Below are 14,371 nucleotides of genomic sequence, written 5' to 3'. Positions count from 1 at the left end.
GCATTAAACTACATCTGTAGAACTTGAAGATATATTTTGAGACAAGGTCACTCTAATTGTGTATGTTAGACTTGACTTCCTCTTCCACTAATTTAAGCCTGCTGAGGTGCTAGGATTACAAGCATGCATCAACAGGACCAGCAAGATTTACTTTCATGGTAAAATGAGAAAGTGCATGTACTCAGGATATATGTCTTATAGATTCAGTATTCTATTATTAGCTGTAATACAAACTCCAAATATTCCCATTGATGGTAAGCAGAAATATGCTGCAGGGAATCTGGCCACATGCTGTAGTGTATAGAGGCTGACAATGTACTTCACAGTATCTTTTACTTTGTGAAGTATATCAGGTTCTTCAGGTACAAAATAGATATAGTTTTAGTGGTGATTACATAAGACGTGAGTAATTTATTTTCCAAAGGATAATTGAGACTTGGGCACGCTATCTTCACTGGATTAGTGGTATTTAATGCAATGTTCACTTGTGTTTTCATGACACCACAGTTTTTAACAACATAATTCCTAAGCAGATTTTGTATTCAACAACACTGCATTAAACACGTTACAAACTACATGAATGTTAAAATGGAAGTGAAAACCACAGGCCACAGGAAACCAACTGGGACTCATGGCCCAGTGTATGTGTTTAAAGATAATCAGTACACACCACAAACGTCATGCACTGGTCCTTATAAATAAAGTGATATGCCATTGTATAAATTCACAATTCAGTAAAACAGAACACAACCTGAATCTTAATTTAGCAAATTTAATTTTTACTGTGTTGACAGCTCAAAATTTAGGTTTTGCTTCATGCCATTACTTCAGTATTTTAGGAAAAAAACAGTAATAATTATAAAATATATAATGCATTCACAGCATCAAGGAATAAAATAAAGGCATTTGCATGATACATCCAATAACAACCTTTTCCCCCAAAACAACTCCATATTTAAGAAACATTGATTTCAAAGTATGGTTACTCATAAATCATGCCAAATTTTATAATTTCTGGATATATATATATATATATATATATATATATATATATATTGTGACGTGCTATTGGAGACGTTATGATTCTGTCAGTATGGCATAATCAGATATTCACAGTAGTATGGTTTACATTTGGTACACGTTGGGAAACCTTACTAGCAAATAAAGATGTAATATAAACATAACAAGTAAAATTCTGATGGTTAGAAAAACAAAGTTTTACTTAAATGACCAATACTGGCTCCACTGAGAAACAAAATCAGGCAACATAATTTACATGGTATGATATCCAGTGATGCTAGGAAATTAGCAGATGTCTTGTCACAACTTGGAAAACATAACATTCATTAATGTACAAGTTATGTGAAAAGAACACATATTTGTCAAAAACACATACTCCAATCCTCTACAAATGTATATCTTAATGCCAAATATTGCATCAACTTCAGAAACATCATTTATGAAAGAGAAAATGAAGTATGTGCATCAAAATATTAAAACAATGCCATGTTAAAATTACAATTCCCCAAAAAATAAGAGACTAGACTAATTTCACTCTGAACAGTAAATAATAGTATTGTTCAATTTTATATCATAATGCTACAGAAATAGCATTGGGTTTCTTAGTGTCACTTCTTCTTCAGTGTATCTGTTCATTACATTATGCATTATATTATTTGTTCCAATAAATAGGTTAGAAATTCTTCTCATTTGTGAATCTCTATGTGTATATCTATCCTTTCTGTGTTATGGGGGAAAACAGATCAAAATAAGACAACAAAACAAATTCCTAGAAAATCATGATATGAAAGAGACATAAGATCACAATATTAGGTGATACACAGTACTTACTATGCCTTCTCTTGTTATTTTCAATAGAATTGTCCACATCATCAGGGACTATATAATTAAGCATAACATTATATAGCTATTTTTATAAAAACACAACTTTGAAGACATTGTAGGATGTGAAAGCAGTTAATAATCAAACCTGATGTAGAACCCATGGTTTCCTGCCAGGACCAGCGAGTCAGGCCAAGGCACGGAATCCCATCCCAGTCTGGAGGAACTCCCTTCCTCACCTGGGGACCAGGTGGAGGCCCACAGGGACCAGTGAGTTGGGACCTTCGAGTCAGAATCAGGGAGTCAGGCCAAGGTACTGAATCCTTTCCCAGGCTGGGGTAACTCTATTCCTCACCTGAGGATAAGCCCTCAGATTCCTGCCAGGACCAGCGAGTGGGGCCCAGGAACAGATTCCAATTCCAGTCAAGAGGAACACCCTACCTTGCCAGCAAGTTCGGCCAAGGCATGGAATCCCGTCCCAATCTGGGTGAACTCGCCCCCTCATTTGGAACAACACTAGAAGCTTGAAAATACAGCAAAATGACACAATGAAAGACCAAAGTGCAATTTCAAACATCCATCCCATTCCAAAAAAGCCTAGGAGCCATGTGCATAAAAGAAAACACATTTCACATAACTGAAATACCTGAAATAATAGTAACTGAAATAAAGAAGCAACTTTGGGAAGCATTAAAGAAATTCAAACAATCTCGTAGGTAAAAAAAAAAGAAATGTTAAAAGAAATGAAGGAGATTCTGAACATATCTAAAGAAGACACAGTTAAAAAATTGGAGGAACTAAACAAAAAGATAGAATCACTGGATGAACTCTATAAGAAACAAACAGAATACATAAAGTGGATGCAAAGTGATATACAGGAAATCAAAAACTGCACTGAAAGTTGTAAAAACTGTCTCAATGAATATGAAGATAGAATCTAAGACCTTGAAGATAAGATTGCAGCCAGTGAACAGGAAAGGAAAGATCTTTTAAAAATAACAAGAAATCAGGAAATAACTATTGAACACGTGCAAGATGATGCAAAGCGGAACAACATAAGGTTGATAGGGATAAATGAAAAAGAAGGGGACAACATAAAGGATGTCAAGAGGATATTTAGAGAAGTAATAGCTGAAAATTTCCCAAATACGAGATTGGAAACTGATATCAAGATCAGTGAAGCATATAGAAATCCAAATAGGCATAACCAAAATAAATCTACACCCAGACATATAATAATGACCATCCCAGAAATTGAGGAAATGAATAGAATATTAAAAGCTGTCAGAGAGAAGAGACAGATCACCTATAAATGAAAACATATCAGAATCACAGCAGACTTCTCAGCACAAACAATGAAGTCAAGAAGAGCATGCAGCAAAGTATTTCAGATCCTAAAGGAAAATGATTTCCAACCTAGACTGATGAACCCTGAAAAACTGTCCTTCAAAATCGATGGAGAAATAAGATACTAAAGAAAAGCTGAAAAACTTCATGATCACCAAGCCAACTCTGCAAAGAATCCTGAAAGACAGCCTAGATACATTTAGGAAAAAACCACTAAACAAAACAGATAGTTAAAAAGAGCAGAAAATAAAGATGCAACAGCAGAAAGATAACATGTCAACAATAAACCAATATATAACAGTTCTAACCATTAATGTAAATGGTCTCAATGGACCAATTGGAAGAAACCAACTGGCAGAATGGATTAAGAAACAAAATCCAAACATGTTGTCTACAAGAAACCCATCTAAATCCAAAAGGATACTCACAGACTGAAAGTCAAAGGATGGAAAACAATACTTCATGCAACAGGAACCAAAAAAAAGGGGGGGTAGCTATTCTGTTTGCAGACAATGTGAACTTCAAGCCAATAATGATCAGAATGGATAAAGAAGGTCACTACATAATGGTTAGGGGAAAACTCCAAGAGGAAGAGAAAACTATCTTAAATTTATATGCACCAAACTCCAGAGCACGCAGTTATATAAAACAAGTACTAACAAAAATGAAAAATCAAATTAGCATTAACACAATTCTAACAGGAGATCTTAACACACCATTGACACCAATGGACAGATCAACCAGACAGAAAATGACAAAGAAATAAAAGAACAGAATGGCACCTGTGAACAAATGGACTTAATACACATATACAGAGTATTCCACCCAACAACAACATACACATTCTTCTCAGTATTACATAGGTCATTCTCTAAAATAGACCATATATTAATTCACAGAGCATATTTAAATTAATGCAAAAGGGTTGTAATTATCCCTTGCATGCTATCAGACCATACCACTATGAAATTAGAAATTAATGATAAAAGATACTGCAAAAATCCCACAAACACGGGGAAACTGAATAACACTCTTGAGTAATCAGTGAGTCACAAAGGAAATTCAAGAAGAAATTAAACAATACCTACAAACAAATGGAAACACAAATACAATGTACCAGAATCTGTGTAATGCAATGAAAGCTGTCCTCTGAGGAAAATTTATTGCACGAGTTCTCACATTAGGAAAACAGAACGAGTACAAGTAAATAACCTGATATTATACCTCAAACATCTAGAAAAAGAAGAGCAAGTCAAGCCAAAAGCCAAAAGAAGAGAAGAAATTATAAAAATCAGAGCAGAAATCAATGTAATAGAGACTAAAAAAACAATCAAAAAATCAATGAATCAAAGACATGGTTCTTTGAACGAATAAATAAAATTGAAAAGCCCCTCGCCAACCTTATATAAAATGGAAGAAAAAGTTCAAATCCATGCAATAAGGAATAAAAGATGTGAATTTATTACAGACCCTATTGAAATACAGAAGATCATCAACACCTATTTCGAAAACCTCTACTCTCAAAGGTTTTATAACACAGAAGAAATAGACAGATTCCTAAAGCATATGAAATACCAAAGCTAGGTCATGAAGATGTAAAACTACTGAATAACCCAAATTCTAATAATGAAATTGAAAACATAATAAAATCATTACCTACAAAGAAGCGCCCAGGCCCAGACGGATTCACTGAAGAATTCTACAAGAAATACAAAGAAGACCTAATGCCAAAACTCCTCAAACTCTTCATTGAAATGGAAAGGGAAGCAATCCTTCATAAATTGTTCCCAGAAGCAAATATTACTCTAGTACCAAAACCAGAGGAGGACCCAACTGAAAAAGAGAACTACAGACCAATCTCCCTAATGAACAACGATGCAAAAATCCTCAATAAAATATTGACAAATAGGATGCAGCAAATCAACAAGAAGATCATATGCCATGACCAAGTGGGATTCATCCCAGGCATGCAGAGATTGTTTAATATATGTAAATCAATAAATGTAATAGACCATATCAATAGAGCCAAAAGTTATAGTCACATGATCATTACTATAGATGCAGAAAAAGATTTTGATAAGGTCCAACCTTCATTTATGATAAGAACCTTGCAGAAAATTGGAATAGATGGTCCTTACCTCAATATAATTAAGGCCGGCAATGAAAAAACAACAGCCAGTAACATATTAAATGGTCAAAAACTGAAGGCCTTTACTTTAAAATCAGCCACAAGACAAGGATGTCCCTTATCACAGCTCCTATTTAATATAGTACTGGAAATACTGGGCAGAGCAATTAGAAAAGAGGGAGAAAAAAAGCCGTAAAGATAGGGAAAGAAGAAGTTAAATTATCATTATTTGCAGATGACATGATACTTTATCTGGAAGATCCCCGAAGCTCCATTGAAAGACTCCTAGATATAATAAATAAATTCAGTAATGTAGCATGATACAGAATCAATACTCAAAAATCAATATCATTCCTATACACTAACAACAAAGTCACAGAGACAGAAATAAGAGAGGCCACACCCTTCACACTAGCAACCAAGAAAATGAAATATTTAGGAATTACTCTCACGAAAGAAGTGAAAGACCTATACAGGGAAAATTATAACACACTGAAAAATGAAATTGAATTTGATTTCAAAAAAAGGAAAGACATCCCTTACTCATGGATAGGAAGAATAAATATTGTGAAAATGGCCATTCTCCCAAAACTTTTATACAGACGCAATGCAATCCCGATAAAAATACCATCAACATACCTCATAGAACTTGAGAAATCACCCTAAAATTCATCTGGTGTGAGAAGAAACCTAGAATAGTAAAGACAGTTAGAGGCAGCAAAAGCAAGGCAGGAGGTACCACAATCCCTGACTTGAAGTTATACTACAAAGCAACTGTAATAAAATCAACATGCTACTGGAATCAAAACAGAGCCGAAGATCAGTGGAATAGATGAGAAGATACAACCACAACTACAAACACACTCAACTACCTTATCTTTGATAAAGGGGCCAAATATATTCACTGGAAGAATGACATTCTCTTTAATAAATGGTGGTGAAAAACTGGCTCTCCATATGCCTAAAACTAAAACTAGACCCATGTCTATCACCATGTACTAAAATAAAATCTAAATAGATCAAAGATCTAAATATTAAAACAGAAACACTAAATCTATTGAAAGACAAGTTGGGTAAAAACCTTGAAGACATAGGAGTAGGTAGAGAATTCATGAACAGGACTCAAACTGCATGGGAAATGCTTCCCAGAATCAATAATTGGAATCACCTCTTATTAAAAAGTTTCTGCACATCAAAAGAAATCTCCAGTATAGTGAAAAGAAAACCCACAAACTGGGAAAAAATCTTAGTGAACTGCCCCTCAGACAGAGGACTTCTGTCTAAAACATATAAAGAATTTTCAAAAATGAGAACACCAAAATTCAAAGACCCAATCCAAAAATGAGCATCTGAGATGAATAAACAATTTTGAGATGAAGAAATACAAATTACAAGTAAATACATAAGAAAATGTTCACCATCAATGGTCATTAGAGAAATGCAAATTAAAACCACACTGAGATTTCATCTCACTCCTGAAAGAATGGCCAAGATCAAGAAAACCACCAACAACAAATGTTGGAAACGCTGTTGGGACAAAGGAACTCTCCTGCACTGTTAGTGGGAGTGTAGACTGCACAACCATTGTGGAGTTCAGTCTGGAGATTTCTCAGAAAGCTAGGACTGGAAGCACCTTTTGACCCAGCTATTCTACTTCTAGGCATATTCACAGAAGAACTGAAAGCATCATTCCACAGTGATATATGTGCACCCATTTTTATACCAGCACAGTTTGTAATAGCCAGATCTTGGAAACAACCTAAGTGTCCATCAACTGAGGAATGGATAAAAAAGTTATGGTGTTTTTACACAATGGAGTACTACTCAGCTATAAAGAATGATCACATTGACATATAAATAAATGGACGCAGTCTGAGACCATACTCCTAACTGAAATAAATCAAACTCACATGTATAAATACCAAATATATTCCCTAGTATAAGAAATGATAATACATAGAAGTATGTGGTAATCATGATACCCAATCATATTGGTTTGAATCCATATGTTTTCACTCATTAAGTGCAATGGTTTTACCCTGGGTTTTTTGATTTTAGTATCGGTGATAGTACAAATAGCTATTCTGAAGAAAATAACACATCATAAAATCTAGTGCTGATTTAATATCATCTTCTCTGGAACTCCCATCAAGTTGTTGTAAATGTTTCCACTGGTTTTAACATATTGTATCTTAATATATTTTACTGTATGTGATAGTATAAATAAAAATTTTTACAGGCAAAGAGATAATATCGAAATCGTTGTTCATTTTCTGTTAACTGGCTCTAAATACCCTGTAATTCTTTCATTCTCTTGAATGGCTTCACACTGTCTTGATGTGATTGATTCTATAGTATACGAAGTTATACTCAAATAATTCAAGGAAAGAGGCGCTATGGTGACTACTATTATGTTAGATTACCTGGAGGTGAAACAGAATGATGCTTTAATTGCTCAGTTCTGACCTGTGTTGTTCTATTACAATGTCTCTTTTATCTCGATCGCCACCCTTTTTAAAAAAAATTATTCGATTTTTACTTCTTTTTCAATTAAAGGAAAACTAAGTTAAAAAATAGTAGGATATATTATAGTAACTTTTTTTTGTTTTCCTATTAACCTGATTTTAACCCCAGTATTGCTCTCCCCATCTTATTCTCCCTGATTTTACTATATTCTATTTTATTTGATAGTATCAAGTTTGAGGGTATAGGCAACCACTTTGTAGGCACTAAGATTTACTATGATGCCCATTATGGTTTGACTATTATCTTCTTTTGAAATTCTGTAAGGTCTCCAGTTTAGATTTTATTGGTCTTGTTCTGTACTGTTTTGTCAATTCTATTATACCTGATTATATAGGGAACTCTTTTTAAAAATAGCAAGAGGAACAGTGGTAACCATTTTTGATCACCTGATATTCTATTTTTGCATCAAGTACTATGCCCATCCTTATGTTCTAACCAATTATGTTTTGTTAACTCACTTGAGGTTTTATTCTCTTCAAAAAAATAATAAGAACTATCGAAGTAAAAAAAAAACCCAAAAGTGTAATTGTTTTTGTGAAGAAGGGAGGAAAGGAAGGTGGTCTAAGGGATATAAGTGCCTGCCTGAGTGTGTAGGAAGGAAAACCATATTACTGAGCTTTTGTTGGATCATTGAACAGAACTGTCTGCAGTCTTGCTGTAAGAATGTTCACTTTATATGCTTTAATTTTATAATTTGGACAACTGTTTCTAAGAAGACAATGTGTAACCTATTAACTAGTGATTTCTTACTGTATTTTTTTCTTGAAATTCTGTATTATTTGTACCCTTTTACTGCTTTGTTTTTTTATGTTCTTTTTTTCTCCTTAAATAAAAAAATTAAACCCAGAATTTATATCTTTTATTTATTTATTTTTTGGTACTGGGGATCAAACTGATGACCTCACACTTGCCAGGCAGGGGCTTAAGCCACTGAGCTAAATCCCCAGACCCCCAATATATATCTTTCACATCTTATCATCTTCAGAGTAGTTTCCTCTACTCTTGGACTTGATACCAGCAATCATACCAAATGTGAATAAAATCAGTCAAGGCCAAATAACATTCAAACAAACCAGCTTCCAGTAAGATCAGTCATAGTAAGACCATGTAAGTAATACAAGGTTTCAGTTTTAGTTAATAGGAAATTAAGGACAATTACCATCATGGTATAACCTGCCATTTTTGGGTTATCTCTCTTTGCCCTCAAATCTAATGTGAGTAGACAGACCAGAACAAAATATAATCAAACTAAACAGAGCAACAGAAATACTATAGCTTTTAAATCCTGATACACTTTTAACAATGTGCTCTTACTTCTTTTTTTAGACAATTCCTCACCTTTCTCCTTCTCAGGATACTATTATTCACTGTTCAGAGTGATATTAGTTTAGTCTCTTATCTTCAATTTCAGCATACATAAAAATAAAGATGTCTACTACGAAGAGAATGAGACACATTATGGTAATCATTATCAACTTCCCCAAAATAGTCTTGAAGATCAAAAAAGCCTTTATCATCCTGTAATTATTTGATTAGTTCTATAATGTTCAGTATATATTCAATGCATGTGAAGATGGGAACAACTATTTTGAAGAAAACTAGAGACAGTAAGATAGAAAATGAACATCTCAGTGGACTTGCTTTGAAACCTGTGTTTCCTTAACTTGTTTCCTTATGAACTGTTCTGTTTTGTCATATTTAATCTTACCATCTTTTAGATAAAAAACAAGTTTGTAGAACAGATAATCATTAATAAGTTTTTGTTGGATCACTGAGGTGAACTGTTTGCAGTGTCATTATTTGAATATCACTTTGTATGCTTTAATTTTGCAACTTGCACAATTACTTCTAAGATGATAATATGTAACTAATCAACTAGTGATTTCTTATTGTTTATTTTTCAGAACTTTTGTATTATTTCTACACTTTTTGCTTTCTTTCTTTAAATAAAAATAATTCACCAAAAATATAAAAATTAAGGTTTAAAGACAAAATATTAAGTACATAGACACTATCCATACTTGAAAGTGAAAAGCCCATTTCAGTTTACCATGTTTAATTACAAGATGCCATGTTGAAGCACAAAGACACTTTAAAAAATCTAAAGAGGTATAAGTGATTAACTGAAAACCATACAAAATATGTACTTGAGTAGAGCTCCACTTCAGATTTGTCATTTCTGAAGAAATATTGATATCAAACTTCTGTATTGATTATTTCTTCAGGTCTACTTGGAATTTTTAAAGTAAACTTAGATTTAAACTGTCTCAAGAGTGCTGCTTTTTCTATGTATTTAACAACAAACATGGATAGCCATATTTATCACATTGTTAATGCACATAGGATAAAGTGAACTCTTTCAGATATGTAAATATGATCATGTGTGTTGAGAGTATTTTCATAACACATAGGATTTATCTCTTGTGTGAGCTTCTTCATGTATTTCACTTACAATCTGGCTGCTGAAAGTGTCTCCACATGCTTACATAGCCAGTGGTTCTTCCCAGTGTGAATTCTTTCATGTGTTTTGCAATGACTGTATGTGGTAAAAGCTTTGCCACATTGTTATATACATAGGTTTTCTCACAAGAGTGGAGTCATTGATGTATTTTACAAATCCATGTGTGGTGAAAGCTTTCCCACATTCTTCACATAAACAGGGTTTCTCAACATTGTAAATTTTTTCATGTATTGGACAATGAGCATTTCTGCTGAAACCTTTCCCACATTCCTTACATATACAAGTTTTCTGCCTGTGTGAAGTTTTTCACGCATTATGCAATATGTACTTGTGCTTAAAAAATTTTCATGATGCTTATATACACTGGTTTTATCTTGAGTGTGAACTTTCATGTTGCTTACAATGTCCATGTTGGGTAAAAGCTTTCCCACATTGCTTACATACATAGGGTTTCTCTCCAGTGTGAATTCTTTCATGTATTTTACAGTTTGCCCATGTGTTAAAAGCTTTCCCACATTGCTTACATACATAGGGTTTCTCTCCAGTGTGAATTCTTTCATGTATTTTACAATTTGCCCGTGTGCTAAAAGCTTTCCCACATTCCTTACATACATATGGTTTCTCTCCAGTGTGAATTCTTTCATGTTTCTTAAAATCTCCCCATGTGTTAAAAGCTTTCCCACATTGCTTACATACATAGGGTTTCTCTCCAGTGTGAATTCTTTCATGTATTTTACAATTTGTCCATGTGTTAAAAGCTTTCCCACATTGCTTACATACATATGGTTTCACTCCAGTGTGAATTCTTTCATGAACCTTACAATGCGCACGTGTGTTAAAAGCTTTTCCACATTGCTCACATAAATATGGTTTCTCTTCAGTGTGAATACTTTCATGTTTCTTACAATTTCCATGTCGGGTAAAACCTTTCCCACATTGCTTACATACATAGGGTTTCTCTCCAGTGTGAATTCTTTCATGATTCTTAAAAATTCCCCATGTGTTAAAAGCTTTTCCACATTGCTTACATACATAGGGTTTCTCTCCAGTGTGAATTCTTTCATGTTGCTTACAAAGTCCATGTCGGGTAAAAGCTTTCCCACATTGCTTACATACATATGGTTTCTCGCCAGTGTGAATCCTTTCATGTTGCTTACAAGTTCCATGTTGTGTGAAACCTTTCCCACATTGCTTACATACATAGGGTTTCTCTCCAGTGTGAATTCTTTCATGTATTTTACAGTTTGCCCGTTTCTCAAAAGCTTTCCCACACTGCTTACATACATAGGGTTTCTCTCCAGTGTGATTTCTTTCATGTATTTTACAATTTGTCCATGTGTTAAAAGCTTTCCCACATTTCTTACATACATATGGTTTCACTCCAGTGTGAATTCTTTCATGTTGCTTACAATGTCGAGATTTGGTGAACCCTTTTCCACATTGCTGACATACATAGGATTTCTCACTAGTGCCATATGTTTCATGGATCTGAACATTGTGGTGTGTTTCTGCTTCTTTCACATTCACATTACCTTCTGCAGTACAAAGGAATACTTCTCTACACTGATTCCAAGATGTACGTCCATAGGATTTCCCTACCTTGTCATTTCTGTAAAAAAAAAAAAAAAAAAAAAAAATCACATATCGGATTGATAACCATATAAGTAAGTTTTTATTGGAGATTTGAACAAAATTGTTTATAGTCTCACTGTTTGAATCCCCACATCGTATGTTTCGTTTTTGTATTTCATTAACTATTTCTATGAGCAGCATATGTAATCACTGTCTTTAGATTTCTTACTGCTTATTTTCACTTTGAAAGTGGTATCATTTCTACTTATTTTGTTTTTTTTTAGTCTTTCCTTACATTAAATAAAAAAGAAACATTCACAGTGAAATGGGTCTCAGTTTCATGACTGCATTAATGTCAAGTTCTGTTTTTAATGCCTGCTAAGAAATTCTGACCATGAAGCAACAGAATGGCCTTGTAAGATATGTTGAAAACAACCATTCCCAAAAGACTGGTACACATTTGGAAATCTTAAAATTTGGTACCTTTTGAAACGCAGAATCTTTATCTTCACTTTGGGCATGGATACATATGTGTATCACATACAAATCATTATGGTATGTTTCACCATCACAATCTCCCTTCTGTCCTTAACCTGTAGTTCCCTTTTCCATATGGTCAGTCTTATTTTTCTCTATTAACTCTTTCATTTCATTCCACAATTTATATTTTGGTTTCTCATCTAAGAGAAACCCTGTGAACTTTTAGGTTTCATAGCTGAGCTATTTCATCAAATTGATGGGAGAAAGAACCACCTATTTCTTATGGCAAATGACATTACATTATTTGTTTTTTTGACATTATGTAACACATTTTTTCTTTTCCGTGCTGGGAATGAACAACAGCTATTATCATAAAATCTATATCTTTTTAAATATGTTTTAAGAGAATTTCGCTGATCATTAAGCTGTGACGTTTGAACTTGAATGTGCAATTCTGCAAAATCTGACTCCTAGTGTGCTGGATTTACAAGAATGCACAATCACAAAGAGTCTATTAACATTTTTCTTCTCCACAAATCCAGTGATAGATAGCTAAGCTTCATCAATGCCTGATCTATTATAACTTGATCTGCTTTGTATATGAGTAAGCATGTATCAGTATTTTATGTGCATTTTGAATTTTTAAAAATATATCCAGGACAAGTATGAGGGGATCAATTTCTAGAGACAACTGCACACTGATATTCAGAATGAGTGCACTTAACATTCTAGCAGCCTTCTAAGAATTTTAGTCAGAATGGCTGATTCTTCAGAGCATGGCTTGGAAACACAAGAACGCCGTTTTATTTCAAATTCTACTGCAATCTTAGCAATTTTTAGATGATGAATGTGTTGTATTCACATGTATATATAGGTAGAAAAACTGAAGAGAGAATGTCATAACTCAAAGTGTATGCCTTTCATACACATCTATATGCAATGTCATACATTTTCTTGATTTAATCCACTCATTATACATACCCTAGCTTATACGTCTTCAGAGAATATTACTGACAATAAACTGAATGGTGCCTCATTTCTTTGGTGGTATTTTTCTGCTGACTCACTAATTACTCAGGAACATTCCTTCTCCTTATGAGTGGGAATTACCTTAAGTATGTCCAGTAAATTTTGCATTCTTTTTCAGCTTCCTGGATATCCCCAAGTCCTCCTGAATTGTAGACATAGAAATACCAGTGCTCATTAGAATAATACATACAAATTAATAGATTTTGTTTAGAGTTATGATATAATGTGTCCAGGTCTGAGCTATTTTTAAAAATATTTTCACATTGCTTTTTTTTTTTTTTTTTTTTTTTTTGGTCTTTTTCCTTTTTACCGGTACCAGGGATCGAACTCACGACTGCCTGCTTTCAAGGCAGGCGCTTATGCTGCTGAGCTAAACCCCCAGCCCCTTTTCACATTGCTTTTAATGAAACAGCGACATACAACATTCTGACAGCATGAGTGACAAAAGTATTTTGTCATTACCTATTGCAGTCATGTTCCTAAAGGTTTCGCCCATCACATCTCTGTAGAGGTTCTTTTGGGATGGACTCAGCAAAGTCCACTCCTCATTGCTGAAGTTCACGACCACATCCTCAAAGGTCACCACCTCCTAAAGGATCATACATATATTTCTCACATGAAGGTTGAGACACCAGGTTTGGGATATCTTAAATTCTCTCCTACAAATCTGAATCAAAAGCAAAGTGTGGTGGTATATATCTATAATGCCAGCACTCAAAGGGCTGAGGCAGGATGGTTTCAGTGAGTTCAGGGCAATTCCAGACTCCATAGGGTGTTCAAATCTAGCTGATATACATATAGAAAGCTTGTCTCAATAAAACAAAACAAAACTAAACAAATACAACCAAACTAAACAGCTGAATGAAGACTGATTTCTTCAAATTTAAATCCAAGTCTTGGTCATTAATTTTGAGTATATACACATTATTGAAGACAGCAAATTTGATGATAGATTGCAACTCACTGATAATGTAACAGTCAAATAG

The 14,371-nt window shown here is 34.0% G+C and overlaps 1 protein-coding gene across 1 annotated transcript in view; it reads right to left on the bottom strand.

Moving 5' to 3' along the window:
* Nucleotides 1-758: 758 nt before the first annotated feature.
* LOC134474338 (zinc finger protein 709-like) overlaps nucleotides 759-14,371 on the bottom strand; it is a 34,304-nt gene continuing 20,691 nt past the window's right edge. Inside the window, exons 2-4 of the mRNA XM_063241937.1 lie at nucleotides 13,848-13,974; nucleotides 13,467-13,527; nucleotides 759-11,913 (exon numbers count right to left, since the gene is read on the bottom strand). Coding sequence (XP_063098007.1) covers nucleotides 10,674-11,913; nucleotides 13,467-13,527; nucleotides 13,848-13,974 — 1,428 coding nt within the window. The 3' untranslated portion in view covers nucleotides 759-10,673. The remainder of the gene's footprint in view (nucleotides 11,914-13,466; nucleotides 13,528-13,847; nucleotides 13,975-14,371) is intronic.

The sequence above is a fragment of the Cavia porcellus genome, unplaced genomic scaffold (genome assembly GCF_034190915.1).
Source record: "Cavia porcellus strain 051 isolate PalLab524CR breed Dunkin Hartley unplaced genomic scaffold, mCavPor4.1 scaffold_32, whole genome shotgun sequence".
Taxonomy (NCBI): Eukaryota; Metazoa; Chordata; class Mammalia; order Rodentia; family Caviidae; genus Cavia; species Cavia porcellus.
Note: the sequence above shows the minus strand (reverse complement) of the source record. Positions and strands in the feature narration are given on the sequence as shown.